The sequence below is a fragment of the Giraffa tippelskirchi genome, chromosome 11 (genome assembly GCF_054371585.1).
Source record: "Giraffa tippelskirchi isolate mGirTip1 chromosome 11, T2T-mGirTip1v1.2.pri, whole genome shotgun sequence".
NCBI classification, from domain to species: Eukaryota; Metazoa; Chordata; class Mammalia; order Artiodactyla; family Giraffidae; genus Giraffa; species Giraffa tippelskirchi.
The window spans coordinates 7,569,650-7,597,076 of NC_137285.1; the positions used below are offsets into that span (position 1 = coordinate 7,569,650).

At 47.0% G+C, this 27,427-nt stretch overlaps 1 protein-coding gene across 3 annotated transcripts in view; it reads right to left on the reverse strand.

Annotated features, from left to right (window-relative positions):
* Positions 1-27,427, reverse strand: part of SGSM1 (small G protein signaling modulator 1) — a 78,272-nt gene that overhangs the window by 11,519 nt on the left and 39,326 nt on the right. For 2 of the 3 annotated variants that reach the window (XM_081542959.1, XM_081542960.1), the window contains exons 10-21: positions 25,767-25,834; positions 24,485-24,648; positions 24,170-24,302; positions 18,493-18,631; positions 16,048-16,112; positions 13,993-14,138; positions 8,466-8,594; positions 7,189-7,371; positions 5,936-6,004; positions 4,392-4,982; positions 1,689-1,813; positions 876-958 (exon numbers count right to left, since the gene is read on the reverse strand). In XM_081542959.1, coding sequence (XP_081399085.1) covers positions 876-958; positions 1,689-1,813; positions 4,392-4,982; positions 5,936-6,004; positions 7,189-7,371; positions 8,466-8,594; positions 13,993-14,138; positions 16,048-16,112; positions 18,493-18,631; positions 24,170-24,302; positions 24,485-24,648; positions 25,767-25,834 — 1,895 coding nt within the window. Of the gene's footprint in view, positions 1-875; positions 959-1,688; positions 1,814-4,391; positions 4,983-5,935; positions 6,005-7,188; positions 7,372-8,465; positions 8,595-13,992; positions 14,139-16,047; positions 16,113-18,492; positions 18,632-20,483; positions 20,649-24,169; positions 24,303-24,484; positions 24,649-25,766; positions 25,835-27,427 lie in introns of all 3 variants that reach the window. The other variant, XM_081542958.1, reaches the window with a different exon arrangement.

Consider the following 27,427-nt stretch of genomic DNA (forward strand, 5'->3'; position numbering starts at 1 on the left):
TCAGTAATTGTCCAGGATAGGGTCTTTTGTGGCAGAAGTGTATATCTTTGTCATACTCTTGACCTTAGGTGAGAAGTATTCAGTATTTCATCATTGAGTATGATGTTAGTTGTGGGTTTTTCAGAGATGTCTTTTATCACGCTGAGTAAGTTCTGTTTTATTCTGAATTTGCCGACTTTTTTTTCATGAAAGGCTGTTGAATTTGTCTGATGACATGATCATGTGACCTTTATCCTTTATTCTATGAATGTAGTGAATTGCACTGGTTGAATTTCATACATTGAGTCAGCCTTGCATTCCTGGGATAGATTCCATTTGATCATGATATATAATCTTTTTTATATCTTGATGGATTCAGTTCGCTAGTGTTTTGTTGAGGATTTTTACCTTGATTTCATAAAGGATATTGGTCTGTAGTTTTCTTTTCTTGTGATGTCTTTGTCTGGTATTGCTATCCAGGTACCAATAGGTCCTCATATAAGGACCTGCACCATAGGATGAGTTGAGAAGCGTTCCTTCCTCTTCTATGTTTTAGAAGGGTTTATGAAGTATTGGTATTCATTCTTCATTAAGTGTTTGGTAGAATTCACCAGTGAAGCCATCTCAGTCTGAGTTTTCCTTTGTTTTCATTCATGTTTATATAACCAGTGGCTAGCAAAAGCTTGGATGGGTGTCAGGCACCTGGAAATAAGTGCTGGTCAATGTAGAACAAAAGAACTTTTTATTTCACTAAGACCTTGATGTGTTCACTAAACAGGTCTTCTGAACACCAGCACTGACCCAGTGTGTGGAGCCACAGAGTGAGGTTAACCTCTCTTCTCTGTCATGAGAAGTAAGCTGCATCCCCAGTCCGGGGTCAGGGAGGGTACACTCACCATCATCCAGGATGACCAGCAGTGGGGCCAGGAGGTCACACATGCCCTGGACGTAGCCGATCTCAATGTGCTGCCAGATGTAGCTGCAAGAGACAGGATGGCCAGTGATGGCACCCACAGTCTGCCTCTCCAACCCACTTCTCCTTTCCTCTCACCCTGCTTTGGTCCCCCATCTTTCACCTGGACCAACTCCCTCGACCTCCTGCCCATATTTCCATCCCCAGTTTCATTCTCTTCAAGCAGCCTATGCACAGTCACCAGGATAACCTTCTTAAAGCTCAGGAACCTTTACAGGCTCCTCACTGCATGACAGGGCAATGTCCAAACTCCTTAACTGGGGGTGCCAGGCATCTATTGCTTCCTCCCAATCCCCCTTCACAGTCTCACACACCATTTCCCGGGACTTCTTCCCTTCCGGCTGCACTGAGGTATTTACCTCTGTATGAACAAAGCACACATTCACGCCCCTGTGTTTCTGCCTGAGCCGTCCCCTCTGCCTGGAATTCTCATCTGCTTCTTAATAATCATAACTAGTGTTTACTGAGCATTTACCATACGCTCTGTCCACTATATATGTATTTCTTACTGAATTCTCAAACTAATCATATGGAAAATCTACTATCATTATCCCAGTTCACAAATAAAGAGAATAAAGCACAGAGGGTTAAGTGACACGCACCAAGTCACACACCTCATAACGAACAGTAGAGAAAGGATTTGAATCCAGGGGCCCTCACTCCATTGTGTGCTCCCCATCGCTCGCACCTGCGCCACCCATTCCCGTCCCCGACGGCCCCGCCCCCGCCCTGCCACCTGCACATGATGTTCCGCAGCTTCTCCAGGTTGGCGGGTGTGAAGTACCAGTAGTTGCGGTCACACCTCTGCACGTCCTTCTCGATGCGGTGCAGGTTCACCGTGTACAGGTCCAGGAGCTCTGGCTGCGGGCCCCCAGGAGGGGAGGGAAAGAACAGTCACACCCCAGCTCCTCACAGGGGAGGGAAAGAACAGTCACACCCCAGCTCCTCACAGGGGAGGGAAGAACTGTTACACCTGAGGGAAAGAACAGTCACACCCCAGCTCCTCAGAGGGGAGAAAAAGAACAGTCACACCCCAGCTCTTCACAGGGGAGGAAAAGAACAGTCACACCCCAGCTCCTCACAGGGGAGGGAAAGAACAGTCACACCCCAGCTCCTCACAGGGGAGGAAAAGAACAGTCACACCCCAGCTCCTCACAGGGGAGGGAAAGAACAGTCACACCCCAGCTCCTCACAGGGAAGAGAAAGAACAGTCACACCTCAGCTCCTCACAGGGGAGGGAAAGAACAGTCACACCCCAGCTCCTCACAGGGGAGGGAAGAACAGCTACACCCCAGTTCCTCACAGGGGAGGGAAGAACTGTTACACCTGAGGGAAAGAACAGCCACACCCCAGCTCCTCACAGGGGAGGGAAGAACAGCTACGCCCCAGTTCCTCACAGGGGAGGGAAGAACTGTTACACCTGAGGGAAAGAACAGTCACACCCCAGCTCCTCACAGGGGAGGGAAGAACAGCTACGCCCCAGTTCCTCACAGGGGAGGGAAGAACTGTTACACCTGAGGGAAAGAACAGTCACACCCCAGCTCCTCACAGGGGAGGGAAAGAACAGTCACACCCCAGCTCCTCACAGGGGAGAGAAAGAACAGTCACACCCCAGCTCCTCACAGGGGAGGGAAAGAACAGTCACACCCCAGCTCCTCACAGGGGAGAGAAAGAACAGTCACACCCCAGCTCCTCACAGGGGAGAGAAAGAACAGTCACACCCCAGCTCCTCACAGGGGAGAGAAAGAACAGTCACACCCCAGCTCCTCACAGGGGAGGGAAAGAACAGTCACAACCCAGCTCCTCACAGGGGAGGGAAAGAACAGTCACACCACAGCTCCTCACAGGGGAGAGAAAGAACAGTCACACCCCAGCTCCTCACAGGGGAGGAAAAGAACAGTCACACCCCAGCTCCTCACAGGGGAGGGAAAAACAGTCACACCCCAGCTCCTCAGAGGGGCACTCTTCCACAGAGTCAGTCTCTCTCCTCCTCTTCCTAGCCCTCTCCTGCCATCACTGAGAAAGCTTCCTCTATCTGGACCAGTCAGATGTCTGACTTTAATTTTTGTTGATGCTGTTTTCTGAGAAGGCCTCTTTCATTTTGTCTGATGAAAATTCTCTTTATTTTTTTCTCACAATCCTATGAGGATGTCTCATAACCCTATAAAATTATCCTCATTCTATATAAGAAGAAAGTAAGATCAATATATATATATATATATATGTATGTGTATATATATATATATGCTACAATATACATGTAACAAACAAAAAAACCCCAAAGAAATGAAAATACTTCTAGGAAAAACAAAATTTTTTGCAGGAAAACATGCAATTTATATTGCTATAATTGCTATAATATATGCATTATATTGCAATAATAATATAAACAGAGAACAATCATTTAACTAAAATTATTGTGACTATAGCGGATGGATGGGGAGTGGGTGGTTTCACTCGTGTGGTGAGGGTGTGGGGGTAGGGAAGGAAGAAGACTGAATCCTCTTCCTCTATAATGGGGAGTCAACAGGCAATATCTAAAACTGAAGAAAAACAAAAAAATATCAAGCAGTAGCAATACAAGTATATTATTTACAGACATGAGGGTAAACACCAGATAATTTAGGCAGAATAAGTCACTACTACTGCCTCCGGAGAGAGGCAGAGTTGGGCCAGACAACTTCAGGTTTTTGGATCCAGCCTAATCTGACTGTTTGACTCTTTGTGATAGAAAGAAAAAATTCTTTAAAAGAAAATGGATGTGGGGACTTCCCTAGTGACCCAATGGTTATAACTCCTCGCTTCCACTGCAGGGGGCATGAGTTTGGTCCCTGGTCAGGGAACTAAGATTCCCCAAGCCATGCTGCAAGGCCAAAAAAATTAAATTAAAAAAAGAAAGTGAAGTCTCTCAGTTGTGTCCAACTCTTTGCGACCTCATGGACTGTAGCCCACTAGGCTCCTCTGTCCACGGGATTCTCCAGGCAAGAATACTGAAGTGGGCAGCCATTCCTTTCTCCAGGGGATCTTCCCAACTCAGGGACTGAACCCGGATCTCCTGCACTGCAGGCAGACTCTTTACTGTCTGAGCCACCAGGGAAGCCCCCAAAAGAAAACAGGTACGTGACCCTTGCCTTAGAAAACCTTTTCAGTTGACATTCTTTCCTTTGGGTTTTTATGGAAAGAAAGTAAAATATTTAAGAGATACTGGACCTGAGCATAAACCAAGATGTGCATAAGCTGGGATTTGAACCCAGCACTGTTTGTCTGCAAAGCCTGTGTTCTTTAAGTATTAAATTACCTTCTCTTCCAAAGGGGTTTCTACAGTGAATCCTCCATGATGGGGTTAAGGCAATGAAACAGAGGTCGTTCTGGATAACAGAGGCTTGCCACCCTCCCACGGCTGCAGAAAATGGAGCAGAGGAGAATCCTGGTGACTTACAGAGTAGGTGACGCCACTGGAAGACACAGGGGACGCCTCACTGTTGGCCGAGGTGGTCACAGCCAGAGAAGCGAGCGCGGGGAAGAGACTCTCCATCTCAGGCTCCTCTGAGAGGTTGTCCTCACTGTCCACCTGGCTCTGCTTTTCCACCTCGCTGCCCCTCCAGCCTTCCATTACGGGGCCCTCTTTCTCGGGCAGAGCCACATCCAGGCTGCCAGTGATGGACATGAACTCGTCCATGCTCTCGTTGGCCAGGAGGTCGCTCTCCAGGCTGTCCTGCACGGCCAGCTCCTCACGAGTGGCCTCGTCCCGGGAGGTGGTGGCCTCGCTGCTCTGCCCGTCATCCATGCTGCTGTCCCTGGGTCGAAGCACCAGGGGAGCGGCGCGCTGCGCATCCATGACGCTGTCTTCCGTGCTCAGGCTGGGTTCTGAGTGCTCCGAGAGGCCCGAGGAGAAGTTGTGGGAGGAGGGATGGCCTGAGTCTGGGGAGCAGGTGCCGTTCACCAGGTTCCCATTGGGGATCTTGGTTGGTTTCTCCTCCAGCCTGCCTTCTGTCTCAACCTGCTCCACCTCATCCACAGATTCAAAGACCTGCAGACAAGGTGCACAAAGACAGATGGACTAGGATGTCTGTCATGGTGCTGCTTCCAGCACCAAGCTGATAGCTATCCACAGGGGGTTGGTTCAAATATGGAACATGCATGCAGGGGAACACTACGCAGTCAGTAAAAAGATGGAGGCAGAACAAGGTGGGACATAGTCTCCCATTTGTAGAAAATTTAAAAGTGCTCTGTATGCAGGAACAGGCATAGAAAAATCCAGAAAGAAACAAGGGAGTATTGCAGTTGGCTCTGAGGAAGAAAACCTTTCATCATACAAAATCATGTGCACAAAAGTTTTTTAAGTTAACTAATTAAAGGAACTGGCTTAAAAAATATCCATGTAGTTAACCATTATGGATCAATTTTCAAGAACACTTATATGAATATGAAATAGTATGGAAAAGTCTCCAGGATATATATCCAAGATTTGTTTGTGGTTATTTGTGTCTTTAGGCCATATCCCATCAATGCAGACTGTATAAGATCATGTCACAAGGTCACTTGAAATATTTCTTCAGTGTGGTTATATCACCTACTTGATTTACTGTTAATTTCATGTGCTTCTGGTTTTAAAAAGATTTCTTTTCAGTTAAATTGCTTTCAGTCATGTTAAAAAAAACAAAACAAAATACTTTCCTAACTCCGAAATCAAAACTAGAAAATAAAGTATATTCAGAGAAGATGGCAATGTTATTTCTAGGGAGGGCATGTGGAGATCAGGGATGGGCAAGACCAAATTTACTTTTCTCTGCAATATTTTTTAAATACGCAGAAGAGATTCACTATTACTTGTGTAGGCAAAATTTCAATTTTTAATGGACGTATAAAAAGCTAAAACAGAGAAATCTTAAGTGACCTGGAGATGAGGGACTTCTGATCCCATTATTCTGGGCTGGAGGGAGGAGGGTGGGTTGAGAAGGGGCAGGGCCTCTGGAAGGTCACCTGTGTGCTGCTGCTGGAGTCGCTCTGCAGGCGGATGTTCTGGCGGCCGGAACTGCAGCTCTGGGAGGACTGAGAAGAAAGGGGGCAGGAGGGAGGTCAGGTGAGGCTGCATCTAGGCTCAGGGTCCCTGTGCTGAGCTCGAGACGGAGTGCTAGGCTGGGAGTCAGGAAGTGTGGTCTCATCTCTGTTCCTGGCATGAGCGAGTCCCCTCTCAGGGCCTCAGCTTCCCATCTGTCAAACAAAAGTGAGTGGGGGGGAGCTCATCTCTCCTTCGGAGGCTACACAAACCACAGGACTGCCACCTCCCACCTGCAACCAGAGAATGCCACTTTTAAATGCTCTGCACTTGAGACTTGGAACTCAAAGGACTGACTGTATTAATGCCCATTCTCTGCTCCTTTCCTGTATACATGCTTTTTGTCCTATAACTTCTAGTTTCTGTCTACTCTGGAGCTAAGCTAGGCCATGTGACCTGCTTCAGCCAATGGTATGTTAGCAAACTCGACAGGGCAGACACATAAAAAATGCTTGTGCACTTCTGCTTTTTCTCTTAGAGATCTGCTTTCATTGTGAGAAGGTGACCAGGCTAGTCTGCTGGAGGATGCACGGTGAGGAGCAGGGCTGAGTCACCCCAAACATGTGAGAACCCAACAAAGAACACCAAACCTTTCAACTGAGCTTCAGCTGACCCACAGACTCATTAGTGAAAAAGAAATGGTTCTTGTTGGACGTCACTGGCTTCTAGGGGTTGTTTGTTACACAGTATTAGCGTGGCAACTGATGACTGATATGTCATTGGTGAAGGGAACTGATTTTCTTTTCACCTCCGGCTTTTGGCTGCTAAACTTGGGACTTCATCAGGACAGATATGTCTGACCTGTTCACTGGAGCATTCCTGACATTCCAGGACATTCCTGACAGTACCTGGCACATGGTAGGTTCTCAACAGCACTTGCTGAATAAGTGAAGGTCTAATGCTGTGCTGGGTACTTTATATATACTATCCTGTTGGAGCTGCATGCAAATCTCCCCTATACAAATGATCATTTCCATTTCATAGATGAGGTAACTAAGGCCCAGAAGTAAAGCTGCTTGCCTGAGCCCCAGAGCTAAGAAATGAAGGGGCTGGAGTTTGGAGTAAGGTCTGTGCTAAAGCCCCTGACACCCAGCCCTCACCCTTCCTTCAACAGCCTGAGGAAGCAGATCCCAGCCTTTACCCTCCACCTGGCTCCCCTAGGGGCGCCGCCCATCACCTCGTTGCTGATGGTGGAGTCCCGGTGCATCATCCGGTGCAGGGGGCTGTCCAGGCTGGCCCCCGACGAGCATTTGGCCAGGGCGGCCGCGTGGGACTCCCGCTCCCTCTGTCGCACGATTGCCTCGCAGCCCAGCCACTCAGACATGGTCTGTGCGTAGCAGGCATGAATCTGCTCGTCCACCTGCCAGGGTAGATGCATGGTCAGCAGGAGAGAATAGATCAGTGGTTGCCAGGGGTCAGGGATGGGAGTGAGTGGGAGGGAGGCGGGTGTGGCTATAAAAGGACATGAGAACCACAGCAGCACCAGAAAACGTTCAGCATGTTGACTGTGGTGGTGATACACAAACCCACTCGTGTGATAAAACTGTGGAGAACTAAATAGACACACACACACGAGCACAAGTAAAATGGGAAGTCTGATCAAGACTGACATATATATATACACGTATATATATATATGTGCATGTGTATAAGAAAATATTACACAGCACACGGAATATATCCAATATTTTATAATGACTATAAATGGATTGCAATTTATAAAAACATTTTTTAAGTGTTAAGTCCAGATGTCTGGACTGAGTAAAATATTTATTGAATGTCTACTATATGTCAGGCATTATGTTAATCAGTTAGTTTAACACAATTTTTTTTTAATCTTATTTTTCGGCTGTGTTGCATGCCATATGGATCTTAGTTCCCAGATCAGGGATTGAACCCATGCTCCCTGCATGGGAAGCACAGAGTCTTAACCACTGCACTGCCAGGGAAATCCCTAATTTATAAAAATTTTGAATCACTATGTTAAATGCCTGAAACTAACATAATGTTGTAAATAAACTATATCTCAATTAAAAATATATAACATATTTATTACAGACAGCAACAGAAAGAAATGCAATAAAATATGGACTTTAAAAATGAAGATTGATATACTGCCAGTATATACCCATGTTGATGTCAATATCCTGCTTATGATAAATTGTATTATAGTTTTGCAAGAAGTTACCATTGTGGGAAGTTGGATGAAGGAGATGTCTCTGCATTATTTCTTACAAGTGCATGTGAATCTATCATTATCTCAAAAAAGTTATTTGAAAAAACGACATCGGTGGCTTGTGCTGTATTTATTGGGCAGCGCTGCCCTCAAGCTTCCGGGCTCCCCCACATCTCCCTGCCCACCCTGGTCCACCAGGGGCCTAGAGCTCCCCCACCCCCATGGTACCTGGCTCTTCCTGTTGCCAAGGACCCCACTGCCCCTCTGGGGTAACCAACCTCCTTCCTCTCTGTTTCTGTCATCCCGAACTGGTAGTGGCCCAAGAGGAAGGGCCACACGGCTTTGCGGATCTCCGGCTGGATGCCCCCATAGTAGATGAGACGCAGCAGCTCCTGCTCCTCGTAACTCTGGTAGGTGGGAGAGGCAAAGATTTGGTCAACACAAAACTAGGGCATGGGCTCTGTGACCCAGCAATCCCTCTTCTCAGACCTAGCCCTCAGTGATCATGCTGTGAACAAGCAAAGCCACATGGACACAGATGTCCATTGTGGCACCATATTTGAAAAAGCAAACCCCCAGGAAACCCGCAACTGCCTACCAATGGGAGAAAGCTGCGTCCCTACATGGGAATACCACACGGAGAGTGAAACGAGCAGGAGGTGCGTTGGCCACCTGATGCCAAGAGCTTACTCACTGAAAAAGACCCTGATGCTGGGAAAGATTGGGGGCAGGAGGAGAAGGGGGCGACAGAGGATGAGATGGTTGGATATCATCACAGACTCAGTGGACATGAGTTTGAGCAAACTCCAGGAGACAGTGAAAGACGGGGAAGCCTGGCATACTGCATGCAATTCATGGGGTCGCAAAGTGAGACATGACTTAGAGACTGAACAACGCAAAAAGATGTTGAGTGCATATTGTTAAGCATAAAAAATAAGATGCAAAATAGATTGAGGGTCAATCCATTTTTGTAAAAAACAAAAACCCAAAGTTCAGAATACAATGAAGTAACATTTCTACTTAATTTTTAGTCAATTTTGTGTACTGTGCTTATTGGAGCATACTATCCTGGAGTTATTAATCTTGACTCAGGGCTAAGAAGATTGTTTTAAAGTAAATTAAACCAAGAAGGAATCATTTCTAGCCGATTCTTCATACACTAATAGCTTTTGTGCACACCAGAATGACTTGAGCAACGGTTTGCTGTACTTTGGAACAGATTTGTCCTCTTTCTCTTTTAAAATTCATTTTCAGGCAAAGGCTTTGCAGATGCAACTTGTTAAGCAGTCAAGCTGAGGGACCAGCAGGTACTATCTGTGTGTGTGTGTGTGTGCATGTGTGTGTGTAAAGTGCCAATGATTGCCGGAAGGCCACTCTGAAGGGCACTGGGGTCCTGTTTTCTCCCACCTCTTTACTTCACATTCTAAAATTAAAAGCATATTTCACATCTTAACACTAGTCTTAAGTGTACCCAACCACAATGGCAAAATCAGCCATTTTGTTCCTCCTGGGAATTTTGATTCATACTGTGTTGATGGTCTTGTCAATGCTGTTTAAAAATCAGGGAACTATGTGGGGCTGAGGCTGTGAACGCTTCATCAAAAATCTGTGTCCTCTTGTCCTGGAGTCCATACCTGGACTCCATTTCCCAGCCTCCCTTGCAGGTAGGTGTGGCCATGTGACTGGGTTCTGGCCAATAGGATGTAAGAGGGAGTGATGTAATTCATTCCAGGTAAGAAGCAGGTGTACCCCCTTCACACTTTCCATTTCCCTCTGCTGGCTGGAAGCAGATGACCACACACCCCAGAGGATGGTGGGGCCCCAAGACTGAGGACCTCTGAACCTCTATAGGAAGGAGAGATGCCCACTCACCAGGAATGCCCACCCCGGACTGTTATTAATAAATGAGTAAGAGATACACCTCTACAGTGTCAAATAACTAAAACAGCAAGGACTACGGTGTTACAGTAGCCCTGATACAATAATGCAACCAAGCAGGTAGTTGCAGAAGTGTTAGAAGAAAAACATCCATTTTGACTATTTATTGTTTCAGCCAATTTGTCCTTAGGATAGTGCTTCCCAAACTGGGGAGATCTCTAGGAGCATTTGGGGAACTTTCTTTCCTTTCTTTCTTTTTTTTTTTTTTTGGCTGCAATGCATGGCCTGAGAGATCTTAGTTCCCTAACTAGGGATTGAACCTGGAACCTCAGAAATGAAAGCATGGAGTCCTAACCACTGGTCTGTCAGGGAATTCTGTGGGAAACGCCCAAAATATTAAATTCTTGGGGTCCACTCTTAGAAGTGCTCAATCAGTAAAGCTGGAGTGGGGCCCAGAAGTCAATAAATCTTTTGCATTCCTCAGGAAACGTGCAATCATGCTCACAGAACTGCCAGGGATTATGAACACTAACTTTTTGAGAAATGTAAGCTGCCATATCCATTTAAATTTAAAATGGACATCAGCTTTATTTCTAAGAATCTACCCTTGAAATAAGAAAACTAGTACAGAAATGTATATGCTTATAAAGATGTTGACTGCAGCACTGTTGAAATCATTAAAAAAAAAAAACAAGAAACAAGAACAGCCTAGATGTCCATCATTAGAGGAAGATTTGACTAAATTATGGTCCACTCATATATGAGGGGCTAAGGTTCTAACATGCAGTATTTCACCTAGAGATCTGAAAGATGTCCTTCATATAAAAGTAAGTTGGTCACTTAATGACTGTGGCTTTGTAGTAGAGTCTGAAGTCAGGCAGGTTGATTCCTCCAGTTCCATTCTTCTTCCTCAAGATTGCTTTGGCTATTCGAGGTTTCTTATATTTCCATACAAATTGTGAGATGATTTGTTCTAGTTCTGTGAAAAATACCATTGGTAGCTTGATAGGGATTGCATTGAATCTGTAGATTGCTTTGGGTAGAATACTCATTTTCACTATATTAATTCTTCCAATCCATGAACACGGTATATTTCTCCATCTGTTTGTGTCCTCTTTGATTTCTTTCATCAGTGTTTTATAGTTTTCTATATATAAGTCTTTTGTTTCTTTAGGTAGATATATTCCTAAGTATTTTATTCTTTTTGATGCAATGGTGAATGGTATTGTTTCCTTAATTTCTCTTTCTGTTTTCTCATTATTGGAGTATAGGAATGCAAGGGATTTCTGTGTGTTAATTTTATATCCTGCAACTTTACTATATTCATTGATCAACTCTAGTAATTTTCTAGTAGAGTCTTTAGGGTTTTCTATGTAGAGGATCATGTCATCTGCAAACAGTGAGAGTTTTACTTCTTCTTTTCCTATCTGTATTCCTTTTATTTCTTTTTCAGCTCTGATTGCTGTGGCCAAAACTTCCAAAACTATGTTGAATAGTAGTGGTGAAAGTGGGCATCCTTGCCTTGTTCCTGACTTTAGGGGAAATGCTTTCAATTTTTCACCATTGAGGATAATGTTTGCTGTGGGTTTGTCATATATAGCTTTTATTATGTTGAGATATGTTCCTTCTATTCCTGCTTTCTGGAGGGTTTTAATCATAAATGGATGCTGAATTTTGTCAAAGGCTTTTTCTGCATCTATTGAGATAACCATATGGTTTTTTTCTTTCAATTTGTTAATGTGGTGTATTACATTGATTGATTTGCGGATGTTAAAAAAACCTTGCATTCCTGGGATAAAGCCCACTTGGTCATGATGTATGATCTTTTTAATATGATGTTGGATTCTGTTTGCTAGAATTTTATTAAGGATTTTTGCATCTATGTTCATCAGTGATATTGGCCTGTAGTTTTCCTTTTTTGTGACATCTTTGTCTAGTTTTGGAATTAGGGTGATGGTGGCCTCATAGAATGAGTTTGGAAGTTTACCATCTTCTGCAATTTTCTGGAAAAGTTTGAGCAGGATAGGTGTTAGCTTACTTCAGACTCTACTACAAAGCCACAGTCATCAAGACAGTATGGTACTGGCACAAAGATAGAAATATAGATCAATGGAACAAAATAGAAAGCCCAGAGATAAACCCACGCACATATGGACACCTTATCTTCGACAAAGGAGGCCAGAATATACAATGGAGAAAAGACAATCTCTTTAACAAGTGGTGCTGGGAAAACTGGTCAACCACTTGTAAAAGAATGAAACTAGAACACTTCCTAACACCGTACACAAAAATAAACTCAAAATGGATTAAAGATCTAAACGTAAGACCAGAAACAATAAAACTCCTAGAGGAAAACATAGGCAAAACACTCTCCGACATAAATCACAGCAGGATCCTCCATGACCCACCTCCCAGAATATTGGAAATAAAAGCAAAAATAAACAAATGGGACCTAATTAAAATTAAAAGCTTTTGCACAACAAAGGAAACTATAAACAAGGTGAAAAGACAGCCTTCAGAATGGGAGAAAATAATAGCAAATGAAGCAACAGACAAACAATTAATCTCAAAAATATACAAGCAACTTCTGCAGCTGAATTCCCGAAAAATAAATGACCCAATCAAAAAATGGGCCAAAGAACTAAACAGACATTTCTCCAAAGAAGACATACAGATGGCTAACAAACACATGAAAAGATGCTCAACATCACTCATTATTAGAGAAATGCAAATCAAAACCACAATGAGGTATCATTTCACACCAGTCAGAATGGCTGCTATCCAAAAGTCTACAAGCAATAAATGCTGGAGAGGGTGTGGAGAAAAGGGAACCCTCTTACACTGTTGGTGGGAATGCAAACTAGTACAGCCACTATGGAGAACAGTGTGGAGATTCCTTAAAAAACTGGGAATAGAACTGCCATATGACCCAGCAATCCCACTGCTGGGCATATACACCGAGGAAACCAGAATTGAAAGAGACGCGTGTACCCCAATGTTCATCGCAGCACTGTTTACAATAGCCAGGACATGGAAGCAACCTAGATGTCCATCAGCAGATGAATGGATAAGGAAGCTGTGGTACATATACACAATGGAATATTACTCAGCCATTAAAAAAAATACATTTGAATCGGTTCTACTGAGATGGATGAAACTGGAGCCCATTATACAGAGTGAAGTAAGCCAGAAAGAAAAACAACAATACAGTATACTAATGCATATATATGGAATCTGAAAGATGGTAACGATAACCCTATATGCGGGACAGAATGAGAGACACAGATGCATGGAACAATTTTATGGACTCTGAGGGAGAAGGTGAGGGTGGGCCGTTCTGGGAGAATGGCATTGAGACATGTGTATTGTCATATGTGAAACAGAGCACCATTCCATGTTCGATGCATGTGACAAGGGCTCGGGGCCGGGGCAGTGGGATGATCCAGAGGGATGGGAGGGGGAGGGAGGTGGGTGGGGGGTTCGGGAAGGGGAACACATGTAAACCCATGGCTGATTCTTGTCAATGTATGGCAAAAACTATTACAATATTGTAAAGTAATTAGCCCCCAAGTAAAATAAATAAATTTATAAAAAAAAAAAAAAAAAAAAAAAAAAAAAGTAAGTTGGTCACTTAAAATGCAAATACAATGTCACGTCATTAAAAATGAATTTCAGCTATATCTCAACAGACATACCTGTGAATGTATCAGTATAGGAAATGTATAGCAAGGTCTACACCAAACTGACACTCGTAATTAATTCAGGGGATCAGAACTGGGGGGGTGTAGCAGAGACATGATAATTTAAAACTTTTAAAAAATATGTACACTTGCGTTCTTCATTTTTGAAGAATGATAAGAGGTCCCCATAGTCTCTGTCCCCCCAAAGTCTCTGCCCCACTGCAGGCCAGGCCAGGCCAAGCCTTACTGTGCTGTCCTGAAGGTACTGCTCCCAGATCCCGGCCGTCAGCCCATGTCCAGCATCACAGGGCAAGTCAGGGGACACGATCATGTGATTGACCAGAGCTGACAGGTGGGTCCTCACGGTGGACAGGTGTCTGCAGTAGGCAAGCCCTGTGGGGAGGGAGGGAGGGAAAGCGTCACTGCCCACCATCCAGCACCCCTACCTTGTCTCACGAAGTCTCCAAAGTACTGTCCTCCTTGCAATCTGACTGAACCCTTGTGCCCAGCAAATTCTCATCCTCCTTTTCCAGGTTAAGGAAGGTGAGGCTCAGAGGGGTGAAATTACTTGCTGGCTTAACTGCTTCATGGCCCTGCAACCCTGGAGAAGTCACGTCACCTTTCCCAGCCTCAGTTGGGGTGATGCCCCTCCTCTAGGGCTAGAAACCAACGCATTTAATTCAAAGGCTGGAGGCAGGAAGGGGCAAGTGACTCTACGGGCTCACTGTGCCTCGGGGTGCCTCCAATGAATACCGAGAGAGAGAATGGGAGAGGAGAGAACTTGTTCAAATTGCAGCTGGATAAAGAAGGCCCTGAAGTCAGTAGCAGGGGAAATGCTGAAGGCACTGGTTTGCTTTCAAAGATGGCCCTGCACTCTTAGAGGATTACCCGCCAACGTGCCACCCTTCATCTGCTCCACCCTGGGTGCCTGGAGGGCACAGTGCATGGCCCACTTGTAGGATTCAGCAAATGCTAGCCTGTGTTTGCTTTGACCATGCTCTTTCCTTCTGGTTACTCCCGACCCCTAATTCATCCTCAAGTTCCAGAGAGGACCCTGGACCACCTGGAGCCTAAGGACTCAACCCACCAACAATCAGGCTAATCATGATGATTATGATGATGATGATGTGATAGCTAACATTCACACAGCACACACTCTGTCCCAGGGTGCTGCTCCCAGAGCTTAGATAACTTAGTTGATTCTCACTACAACCCTATGAAGCAGGTCCTCTTACTATGCCCATCTTACAGATGGGGATACCGAGGCACAGTCTGGATGTAGCACTTGCCCAGGTCACGGTGCTAGGTGTGGAGTTGGGATATGAACACAGACGGTCTGCTCCAGAACCTGGGCTCTCAACCACCATCAGGGAGGAGCCACATCATGTGAGGGGATCAAGCCCACCTTGACTCCCACCCCTTCTACCAGGAAGCTCCTCCACTGTGGTTTCATAAATACTTGCCCAGAGCCTCCTCCATGCCAGGCCCTGCATTAGGCACTGTGGATGGATGGTAACAGAACAGGCAAAAAGCTTGACCTTGGGGAGCTCATGCTTTCCCCGTCTCTCCAGGCTGATACGATCTGCACTATTTTTTCATAGGCCCATGCAAGATGTAGTAACACTTTCCCAGATTTCCTGAAAATATACACATGTTTTATCTTCCCCATCTAGGCCGTGAGGTGGGGGAAATAAAACCTGCTAAGAATCAAAATAAGAGAGTGGAAAAAACAGAGCCTTTGCAGGCCTGGGTTTGAGAGTCCCAGCTCTGTCACTTACTTGCTATGTGACCTTGGGCAAGTCCCTTTGCCTCTCTGTGCCTCAGTTTCCTCATCTGTTAACTGGAAGTCATCAGAGCACCTGTGTTATTAATTTAGTTTTTAAGTTATTGGGAAGGGATTAGGCCATCTTACTCTTCTGCTTCTGCCTATAGGAAGAAAGAACTGACATCTACTGAGCACCAACTGCAAGCAATGTTAGGTGCTTTGTGTACATTTCCATTTAATCCTGAAAACACACCCTCTAAGGTGGGAAACAGAGATGCAATGGTAATTAAACCTTGCTCCTTCGAGCAAGGAGCCCCATTGTTCACTGCCTTCTCTTAGAACTAAGGGAGAAATTTTATGCCTGATCTGTAAAAGAGGAAATTGAGGCTCAGGGAGGTTAATGTAACTTAACCAACACTAGACACCTAGGAAACAGAGGCGCAGAGCCTGGCTCATTCCCCTGATACTTCTGATATGCAGTAGGCACTGAATAAATGCTCCCTGGAGACCACAATGGCAAATAAGGCCAATACGCACATCCGTAGAAGGCTCTGGAAAGGATCTGGTACTTCATATTGTCACAGAGAAGCTTCAAGGGAGCCCTGCAGGTGGAGCAAAAGGAAGACATTTAGTACAGATCCACACATAGCCCGGGCTTGCTGGAGAGGAGCATAACTCATCTCTGGGGAGCAGATGAGAACCAGCCAGTCAAAGAGACCAGGGGTACTGTTGTTTCCACCTGTGTAGCATCACTGCCCCTTCTTCTTGGAAGTTTCCTCCTTCCCAATTCTGTTCCTATGCTTTGGGTGGAGCTGATTCTACCCAGTACATGACTCAGCTTAGAGGCACAGTGATTGGGTCAGGGGGGCGGTCACATGATTCAACCTGGGCCAATGAGAATCAACCCTGACACATCTACTAGAAAAATGACACTCTTCTTTACTTGAGTTCCTAAGCCAGTGGGATACAGGGCAGCAGCTGCTAGGATCCAATTTTTTAATTGGATAGGCTGCATAGGAACAGCCTGACTGAGAATGAAACCGTCTTAGAGATAAGCAGACCCGAGAGCTAAAGAAACACATTCCTGTGTGGCACATCTGGATTCAGCCATGCCTGAAGGCCCCATGCTGCTGGATGTCTCAATTCTATCAGTACGTTTTCTTTTTCATTTGCACCCACTTTCAGTTCAAAGTGGGTTTCCATCACCAGAAGAAAATGTTCTGACTTCTCAAGTGACCCAGCTGAACCAAAGAGGAGCCAGTCTGGGATTCAGAGTCTGGTTAATTGCAAAGCAGGTAATGCCTCAGAGATTATCCTTGCATGGGAATTTGAGAGGGGGGTGCTGTTTTAGGTGAAAGAAGAGAGAGAAATATGGCCTCAGAATTGATGGGGAAAACAGGACTGCTGAAAGAAGTGTGGTCCATTCTTGGAGAGAACAGAGTGGAAGAATATTACACCCATTAAAAACCCAGGGAGACTGGGAAGGAGGCAGGCTGAAGTCCCCCAGGCATGCACATGGAGGCCTCAAACATTAAAGTCACCCTCTCTGTGCCCTTACATTGGTGAGGCTCAGGCATCCTCAGGTTACATAAGGACAGCATCACACTGATGGCCGCCCCCTAAAGTGGCCTCGGCTGTCTGTAAGGTGGTGAGTTCCCCATCACTACAGCTGTGGAAGCAGATGCTATGAGGAGGGGTACTGGGTTAGAACAGCATTTGTCAACAGTCCATGGACCATCAGTCACAGAATCACTTGGGGTTTCTCCAGCATGTGGACTCCTAGGCCCTGCACCAATCTACTCAATCAGGATCTCCAGGAAGTAGTCAAGGAAGCAGTATGCGATCCCCAAGGTGATTCTGACAGATATTAAAATGTGAGACTCTCTAGTCATTTCAGTGCTTCTCAAGCTTAAAAGCACACACATCATCTTGGGACCCTAGATGGTGTGTTAAATGCAGATTCAGCTTCAGTAGTTCTGGGGTGAGGGGCAGAGAATCTGCTCAGGTGATGATGCTGCTGGTCCACAGACCACACACTGAGAGCCACGAGTTCTATGGCGTCACAGATTTGATGTTGGCTCCCACTTATATTCCTATGGCTGAAGAATGGGCCATGCACTGGGACAGAGGCCCAGCAAGGAAAAAAGGATTCTACTCTCCCAGGCCAGGCCAGGCTGGGTCAGTGGGAAATATGACCCGTCTCATGAACGGGCTGAGTAGTCCTGAGAAGACAGAGCTCTACGGACAAGGAGAGAGATTTGGGGATTTAACTTTATGTAATAAATTTAAAAGTGTCATTTACTGAATATCACCATGTGCCTAGTACACAGGCTGGCCGCTTTTAAACCATTATTTGATTTGTCCTTAAGACAGCTAAATAAAGAAAGCATTTCCCTTAGTCACTGGGATTCGCAATATTCAAGATGGTGGTGATTCCATCTGCCAGGCCCGCAAATGTGGAAAAAGCAAAGACCCCTGCTGATGCATGGTAGACACACAGCATGCATGATAAGTAATTTTCTGTTGTAATTTAAATCACTGAGATTTTAGGACTGTTTGTTACAGTGACAGCACCTTGTTGATCCTGACTGATATACGTAAGGAAGCTAGGACTTCATAAGGCTAGGATTTAACCAAGATCTGAAAGGTTCTATTTTGCTGTTGCTGTTGTTTACTCAGTCGTGTCTGACTCTGCGACCCCATGGACTGTAGCCCCACCAGGCTCCTCTGTCCATTGGATTTCCCAGGCAGGAATACTGGAGTGGGTTGCCATTTCCTTCTCCAGGGGATCTCACCCACCCAGGGATCGAACTCCCATCTCCTGACTGGTGGGCTGTTCACTGCTGAGCCACCAAGGAAGCCCTGGATGATTCTATAGCCTATGTTAACTCCCCTGAATTCAGCACAGGACAAGAAATGGGCAGCTGCACACCTCCAGTCAGTCCTTGCATTCCTTCCATCCACAGCCCAAGCCCCTCATACCTCTCATGGTTGCAGCCGTTGGTTGAGACACCGTCAGCTGAGCCACTCTGTGAACAGGAGGAACAGGAGGACTGCCGGGGGCTGGGTTGCCACAGGGATGGCAGGTTGCTCACAGAGACATCCATTAGGTCCTGGGGAACTGTGGTGGCAGAAAGGGCAGAGGAAGAGCCCTGGTAAAGCTTTTGTGGGTCATAGAAACCTCACCCCAAAGCAAGCAGCTCACCCCCAGGCCAGCACAGGGACAGGGAAAGACCCTGAATGTCACAGTAAGAAACAGCGACCTCAATCACTGTCTGACCCAGGTCCTTGAGCCCATCCAAGCCAATGAAAGCCACCACCAAGATTTCCAGTCCCCGAGGTGATGGGAAGAGCTGATGGCAGTTGAAGAGACAGAAGGAGACCAGAGCCAAGTAAACAGGTCCAATCGCAGAGCAGGAGGCCAACCCTCACCATGTTGTCATTCAGTTGTCCTCATGGGAGGCTGGCAGGAAGGAAGGGGAGCCTGCTGGGGAATCCTGGGGAGGACCGATGGCCTCAAGTTCCCGGAGTTAGGTCTCATGGGGAGCCCTTGGTGGTGAGATGTAAGGGAGCCTGACTCAACAGGGGAGGCAGGATGCTCAATAGCAAGGGGACCCAGAGGAGTCCCCACTGATGAAGATGCCTGCACTGCCCATGGTCCTGATCCTATAGCTGCTTTACCAAGAGAGCCTCAAACAGGTTGGCAACTCCCCCAGAATCATGTGGGGTGCTTGTTTAAAAGCCATATGCCTGTTTCCCACCCATATGCCTGATCTATTGAATTAAAGTCTCCTGGCAATATAGCCCTCAAGTATGTCTTTCAAAAAGAGTTCTGAGGTAGCAGCCGTGTCTGAGAACCAAGGGGCACAAATGATCTCCTAATTCTTGGACACTGGTGGTTCCTGATCAATCGCTCCCAAGGATACACCACTCATAGTTTCCCATATTGTTTTCTTTCCCGGCTCCATGGAAGCCACAGCATTTGCAACGCTGCAGAACAGGCATTACCATTTCTATGGTTAATTTCCTGGCCTCTTGGGGTAAAAAACGTTATTTTCTCTAGGACAGGACTTGCTGGCTATCTCCTGTAAAGGGCCAGGTAGACAATATTTGAGGGTTTGCAAGACATTTGGTCACTATCATAACCATTCTACTCTGCCGTCATAGAACAAAAGTAGCCAAAAAAATTGCAAATGAGCATGGGTTATGTTCTAATGAAATTTCATTCAGGGACACTATAATGTGAATTTCATGTAATTTTCACATGTCAAAAAATATTCTGTTTTTTTCAATTATTTAAAAACGTCAACACCAATCTCAGTTCATGAGTGATACAGAGGATTTGGATTTTGGCCTTAGTTTGCCAAGCCCTGCTTTAGGAACTTAAGTGGGGTACACATGTGCCCAATGAGCAGCGCCTCCTCAAGGATGGCTGGTAACACCTGGCCTTTCCACTTGGGCTCTAAGGAGAGGAGGAGCTGTGGACCCGGCCCCACTCGTCATCACAGCTCCCTTGTTGACAGCATCTGCCCCACCCACAGAACAGAAAGCCGCTAACAGAATGAGGTTCTGGGGGCCATCAAAAGCGGCTTTGTAGCAGACTCACCAATGAACTGGCCAAGAAAGACCAGTCAGCCCCTATAAAATGTTTGTGAAAACATTCTTGAAAACATTTCTTGAAAACATCCCAGTTCTCAGCCAACCTCTGGGAAGCACTGACCAGGAGACTTGCCCAGGTGTGGCAAGCATGCCCTCAGCCCCAGCCTCTCGCACCCTGCAGACATCATTAGTGGACCTCTCTGCTGCTGAACTCACAACACTTCAAGCTGTGTCTTGTAGCACAGAGGCAAGACAGTGTAAGGGCATCAATTTTTTCCCTGCCTCCATCTCCCCCTGGGGACCAAGACTCAAATGACAACATGGCAGAGGTGGCCGGCGCCCAGTCCCAGGGGTGAGGGGAGCCCAGACATTACTGAGGGGCTGCGGCTTCAGGCGTGACGTGGGGAGGGTCGTGTCCCATCTGGTTTGCACCCACCGGCTGCCCCTGGCCACCACTAACACGGACCGGCCTGCAGGAACCACCATCCAGGCAGGGCCCGCGGAGATGGGGGGAGTGCCGCCTGAGGGGCTGGAAGCAACTTAAGAGACAAAAATAAAAACACCAATGAAATGGAAGGTCTGTGGTGGGTGGGACAGGACATTGACAAGGTGGAGGAACCAATTCCCCGGGGCTTGAACCTTTCCCTTGTCCTGCTCCACACAGTTCCCCTGGCTTGTGTCTGATTAGAGGAAGAAAGAATGCTGACATCTATAAAGTGCCTACTGTGTGCTGGGTGCCATACTATTCAGGGAACTGCCTCACCTCTGATGAGCCTGTAAGGCAGTGGTCCCCAACCTTTTCAGCTCCAGGGACTGGATTTGGCGAAGACAACTTTTCCAATGACCGAGGTTAGGGGGGATGGTTTGGGGACAAGTCAAGCGCATGACATTTATTGTGCACTTTATTTCTATTATTATTGCATCAGCTCCACCTCAGACTATCAGGCATTGGATCCTGGAGGGAGGAGACCCCTGCTGTAAGGGATGTGTCTCATCTCCTATTTTGCACAAGAGAAAATGGAGGCTCAGAATGGCAAGACAGCTTACTCACCCAAAGCCTCACCAGGTCGTCACTGGGATAGCTGGTCTTTTTGGCTAAAGTCCCTTCTCTTCCCACTAACAACAACTGTCGCTTTCCGAGCTCAAGTCCTACCATTATCCCCTTTTACAGACTAGAAGACTGAGGCAGAGGGAGTTTAAGCAGCATGTCCAAGACCACCCAGCTAATAAGTGGTGAAGCTGGGATTCCAACCCAGAGGGTCAGACCCCAAGATCTTACTCATCTCTCTCAGCTGTTCTCCTATTGGCTGTTGACTCCCTAAACCGTCCTTGCCCTAGACCAGCGGGTCTCAACTGGGGTGCTGCTGGCCTTCCAAGGGACACTTGGCGATGTCTGAAGACATTTCTGGCTGTCACAATGTGGTGCTGGTGGTGCGGACGGATTCACTACTTGGCATCCAGTGAGTGGAGACCAGGGAAGCTGCTCAGCATCATACAGGGCATAGGACAGCCCCCACCACAAAGAATTTTTCTTGTTGTTCCATCGCCAAGTCGTGTCCGACTCTGTGACCCCGTGGACTGCAGCACTCCAGGCCTCCCTGTCCCTCACCATCTCCCGAAGTTTGCCCAAGTTCATGTCCATTGAGTCGGTGATGCCATCCAACTGTCTCATCCTCTGCTGCCCCCTTCTCCTTTTGCCTTCAATCTTTCCCAGCATCAGGGTCTTTTCCAATGAGTCGGCTCTTTGCATCAGATGGCCAAGGTATTGGAGCTTCAGCATCAGTCCTGCCAATGAGTATTCAGGGTTGATTTCTTTAAGATTGACTAGTTTGATCTCCTTGCTATTCAAGGGACTCTCACGAGTCTTCTCCAGCACCACAGTTTGAAAGTATCAATTCTTCGGTGCTCTGCCTTCTTTATGGTCCAGCTCTCACATCCATACATGACTACTGGAAAGACCATAGCCTTGACTATACAGACTTTTGTTGGCAAAGTGATGTTTGGTTTTTAATATACATCCTACAGTGCATAGGACAGCCTTCACTGCAAAGAATTATTCCATCCGAAATGTCAGTAGTGCTAAGCTTGAGAAACCCTGTTTTAAATACACTGACTTGGTTGGAGTTTCTCTGAAGGCAGACAAGGATTCGGGTGCAAGTTGGGAGATGTTTCCAAGAAGCACGGGTAGGGAGAGATAAAGGGTCCCAGGAGGAGAAGGGTGAAGAGAGCAGCGAGTTAGTCACCATGTATGTTGCCGTTATGCCAGTTGGCGTTTGATCTCGTGAGGGATCTCTCGGACACATGCAGAACACACATTTCAGAACGTTCTCACTCGAGGGGTGAGGGAGTGGGGGCATCTATACACAGCTCCTGCCAGTCACTGACTGCTCCAGGGAGGCACTGATTGTAGTCCACCCCACACACGGGCAGAAGGAACCCTGGTGGCTGGAGAAACCCTTAGGCAAGGAGACACTAAGGCTGGCAGATGGCAGTGGAGCTGCACACACAGAGGGTGTGAGTGGGCGCAGCTAGCATCTGTTCCCCTGGCACACGCAGGACCACGACAGGCTAATGTGGATATTCCCCAAAGAGGAAAGACATTCAGTACCCAGCCTGGCTCCCAGCAAGAGCCTACAAATCGTTTGTTGGATGGGTCCCCATAGAGTGAGCTGCCAGGGAAGGCAGCCACGGGGCACCAGGCCCCTCGGATGAATCAGCTCTCTGGGGGGGAAGTGGTACCACAGGGAGGCTGGGGCAGCTCCAGATCTTGATCCTGGGTGGGAACAGATGTAGGGGCACACGTTGGGACACTCTATGGCTCTGAATGACACAGGAATGTAAGGCTTTGCTCCTAACGGGCCATAAAGGAACACACACGAAAACACAGGCTAACCCAAGGCCTTACCGCCAAGCCTGCCCCCACACCCCAGCTCTGACAGCAGTGGATGTGAGCAAGAGCATTAAGTGGCCTGGCACAATGAGTCCAACCTTGCCAGGGAGGACGTCTGCTTTAAAAACATCCCCACCGCCCAGCTGTGGTCACTTAAACAAAAGGGAATCTCAGAGCCATTATCCATCAAATGGGAACAACAGGGCCACAGAGGGTTAGATAAAATGAGATTTACAGAAACAAGCTATAACTTATTACTCACTTGTTTAACAGACATCCATACAGTGCCTAACAAATGCCAGGCTTCCTTCTGAGAATTTTTCAAATATTAATTCATTTAATTGCCACCACAGCCCTCTGGAATTGATGATCTTTGTAGTAACTGCAGTTTCCATTCACTAAGCATCTACTTCACAGCAGGCAACATGCAAACTGCAGGACATACGTTATAACCTCATGTGCCAGGGTCTAGGGTTGCCCTTCCCCTCTGCTGTCTTTTATGTATTTTTTTGGCCGCGCTGCATGACTTGCTGGGTCTTAGTTCCCCAACCAGGGATTGAGCCCGCTCTCTCGGCAGTGAAAATGCAGAGTCCTAACCATTGGATCGCCAGGGAATCACCCCCTCTGCTGTCTTGACAACTACTTGAGGGCCTACGGTATGCGAGGCCTCATTCTATGGGCTCTACGTTGACCAGCTTATTATCTCACTGAATCCTTACAACAATCTATTGAAGTAAAAAAAAATAACAGTAACAACCACATAATAGCATTTGAGTGTTCTTTCTGTGCCAAGTACTTTATCTCATTTGATCCTCGTGAGAGTCCTGTGAAATAGGTGCTATGAACATCCCCATTTTACAGATGAGGAAACTGAGGCACAGAGGGGTGAAGGGATTTGCCCAGGTTCAACCAGGATTCCAGAGTCCATGTCACGGTTGCTACCTCATGCCACCTGACACCCAGGGACATTTAAGTTAGCCAAGTAGAGAGCGGTTATTCACTTTCATTTGGGGGAAAATCAAGGCTGCCGAGACCCCAATTTCCTGATTCCAGGTCCCCCTACTAACCCCAGAATTCACACCTCTTGTTCTCTGGTCTGACGTAGCTGAAGTCAACTTCAGGATCAGCTAAACAGATTGATTGCCTGGGCCGAGGGCCAGGGCAGCTTACCAAGTTCAGACTGCATGCCAGGGTAGATGATCCTGAACACGTAATCCGTGGCCTCGTCGTCTTCCTTGTCTGAAGATGTGGACTCAGATGAACCCTGAGGGCTTCGCTTGCGCAGTTTGGGGAATACTTTGCCCTGAAAGAACACATCCCAGTGCCTGGCCCCAGGACACACCTGCCCCGCAACCTGCACAGCCCGAGGGTCCCTGTGGGGCGTGAATGAGCCCACGCAGCCACATAAGGGCCCGAAGGCAAGGACGGCCACTCCCCATGGCTGACCCCCAGCCCTGGCTCCCTGGGCCCCCCACAATCACTCACCTTCCCCCGCTGAGACCAGAGCGGCGGGTCCAGCTGCCCGTGAGGGAGCAGCCCATTCTCCAGGCACGAGAGGAACTGCAGGAGGTGCCCTCCCTTGGGGAATCGGAAGGGCGGCCTCTGGATCCCGTCCTGGCTGACCAACACCACCGTCCCGCCGCTGTCCACTGCCGCCACGACCCGGCCAGAGGAGACCCGGCAGGAAGTCACGATGAGGCATGGTGATGCCCCTTCCTCCCCAGACATTCCCAGCCAGACCCAGGGGTCCCACTCCGAGGCTCTGAGAAAGGCCTGGGCAGAAGGTCAGGGGCAGTTTTCACCTCCTCTGAGTCTCCCTCATCCTACCCGCCATGGTCATCAACTGGAGAATGACAACAAGGTCAAGACGAAGGTGGGTGGCCTCCCTGCAGTCACCCGACAAAGGAAGATGATGCCCCCCTCAAACACCCTCAACAGGTTGACCTGACCTATTTCTGTATGGAGGCTGTCAGACAGATCCCTCTTCGGGCAGTAATTAACTCTTGTTAGCATGCATTACATGCCTTAAGCACTTACTGTAAACATACACAGCACATTAAAGGCACTGTCTTATTGTAATACTCAAAACAGCCCTGTGAGGCATATCTATTATTGCCTATTTTGCAAATGATAAAACTGAGGCTCAGAGAGGTTATGTCACTTGCCTAGGGTCACACAGCTGGTGAGTAGCAGAGCCTGGATTTGAACCCAGGTGTGTTTCATTAAATAGGCTTGAACCACTGTCTTTTGTGCCTTGGTGAGGTGCAGATTCCTTGCTTTCTAAAGCAGGATGGCCTTTTGCTTATTCAGAATATACCTTCTTTGAGCTATAAAGGAGAACTCAATTATAAATCTTTGATTTTCAGAACACTGACCATGGAGGGACAAAGACCTGGGGACCTTGGGACCTTGGGACCAGACTGGGGAGCTTAAAAAGGATGTCTTTGCGCCATGTTGCTTCCTCAGCTCTAAGATGGGAATGATGGTGCCTCTTGCACTGGGTTGTAGCAACGATTAAATAGCAGGCACGTGAATAGTGAGAACCATGCCTGGCACATGGCTTTGATGCTGAGCCCTTAACAAATGTCACTTGATCCTCACAACAACCCCATGAGCAGATACTGTCACTGCCCCCGTTTTACAGATGTGGAAACTGAAGCTCAGAGAGCGGAGGTCACTCGTCTGAGGCTGCACAGATAATAAGCGGGTGGGGAAGGCAGGGGATCCAGGAGGAACACCCCAGCCCCTGTTTACCCGCAGTCCCTACCTTGCTGGTGGCAATGCAGGTAGACAATCTCCTCCAGGCGGATGGTCATGGCATAGTCCCAGTAGACACTGGAAGGGGAGGGAGGGTCAGGATTGCAGGATGCCTGTCATCCATTCAACATGGGGAAGCCCCACCCACAGGCTCCACCCTCCTCACCAGGACCACCTAACCCCAGCATCCATGTCCCCAGTCTTCCCAGACTCTATCTCCCCTTCTGGCTCCAGTATCCCAGTTTTCCAACTTTCCCCCTACACACACATTTCTTTAACCCCAGTCCATGTGGCTGAGGCTGACCTCTCCTACCCTCCTCCTTCAGGACTCCAGGAATGGGCATCTGACCCTGGCTTGGCTGATCATCATATGACATTGTTCTGGACCATGACCCAAGCAGAACCAGTGAGACTCAATTATTAGATCTATGAGAGAAATCTCTAGGAAAGAAGGGCTTCTTTCTGATAGGAGAGTAGCAGTAAGGATGACAGAAGTCTGGAGACATAGAGGACCCTACACAAGAAAACCCTGCCTATGAATAGAGTCCACAGTCAGGAAAGTAGAGCCAAGAGATGGAAAGAGTTCAGGTCCTCATTTGAGTCCCTGGATCCAGTCATGCCTGAAGCCACCATCCCTGGATTTTTTTGGTTCATATGAGCCAATGCTTCAGGCAGCTTGAGTTTGGTTTTCTGTCACCAGCAGACTCTGGGGAGAAGATGTGAGCAAGACAGATTCCTTGCCTTCATGGAACTGAGATCTAAAGGGTGAGACAGTCAGAACACAAGTAGGGACAGATTTATTACAATTTTGTAAATGCTAAGAAGGAGATTCAGGGCTCTGTGCAATCTGAACTCAGTTGGGAGGTCACAGAAGGTCTGATATTGAAGTTTCAAATGAATAAGCTGAGATAAGGTTCAAGGGCAAGAGTGTTTCCTGGCTTCCAGAGGATTTCTCCATCAGAAACTCAGGTATCTGGCTGGAGCTGAATTATCTGGCCCAGCTGAGGACTGATTGTACCTCCCAATGACCCTCTCTGAGGACAGATGGTAACCTCTGCCCAGGAAGTGATCAGCTTAGAGAATGATATTGATCACACCAAAGCCTGGCGGTAATTGCGCTGAGGCTTCACATCACACAGAACACAGTAATAGTGCTCTGCTTATGGCCCTTGAAGAGAGCCCTTATTCTATATATATATGCACACACATGCACACATACATATGTATATAAATACATATATGTATACACACAAACATATATATTTACATATATATTTACAAGTATCTATATAAAATTCTAGATAAAATCCTATAATCCTATGACGTCTGTTTGCTACTGCAGGACAATACGCAGGGCAGAGGAGAGTGAAGGGAAGGTTGTTAGGGCTGTGTGATGGGTACTTGAGTTCTTTCTACTTTTATGTTAGAAAGTGAAAAAGTGAAAAGTCACTCGGTTGTGTCCGACTCTTTGCAACCCCATGGACTATACAGTCCATGGAATTCTCTAGGCCAGAATACTGGAGTGGGTAAGCCTATCCCTTCTCCAGAGGATCTTCCTGACCCAGGAATTGAACCAGGGTCTCTTGCATTGCAGGTGGATTCTTTACCAACTGAGCTATCAGGGAAGCCCTTTATGTTAGAAATTCCCCATAAGCAAAAGTTTTGAAGAAG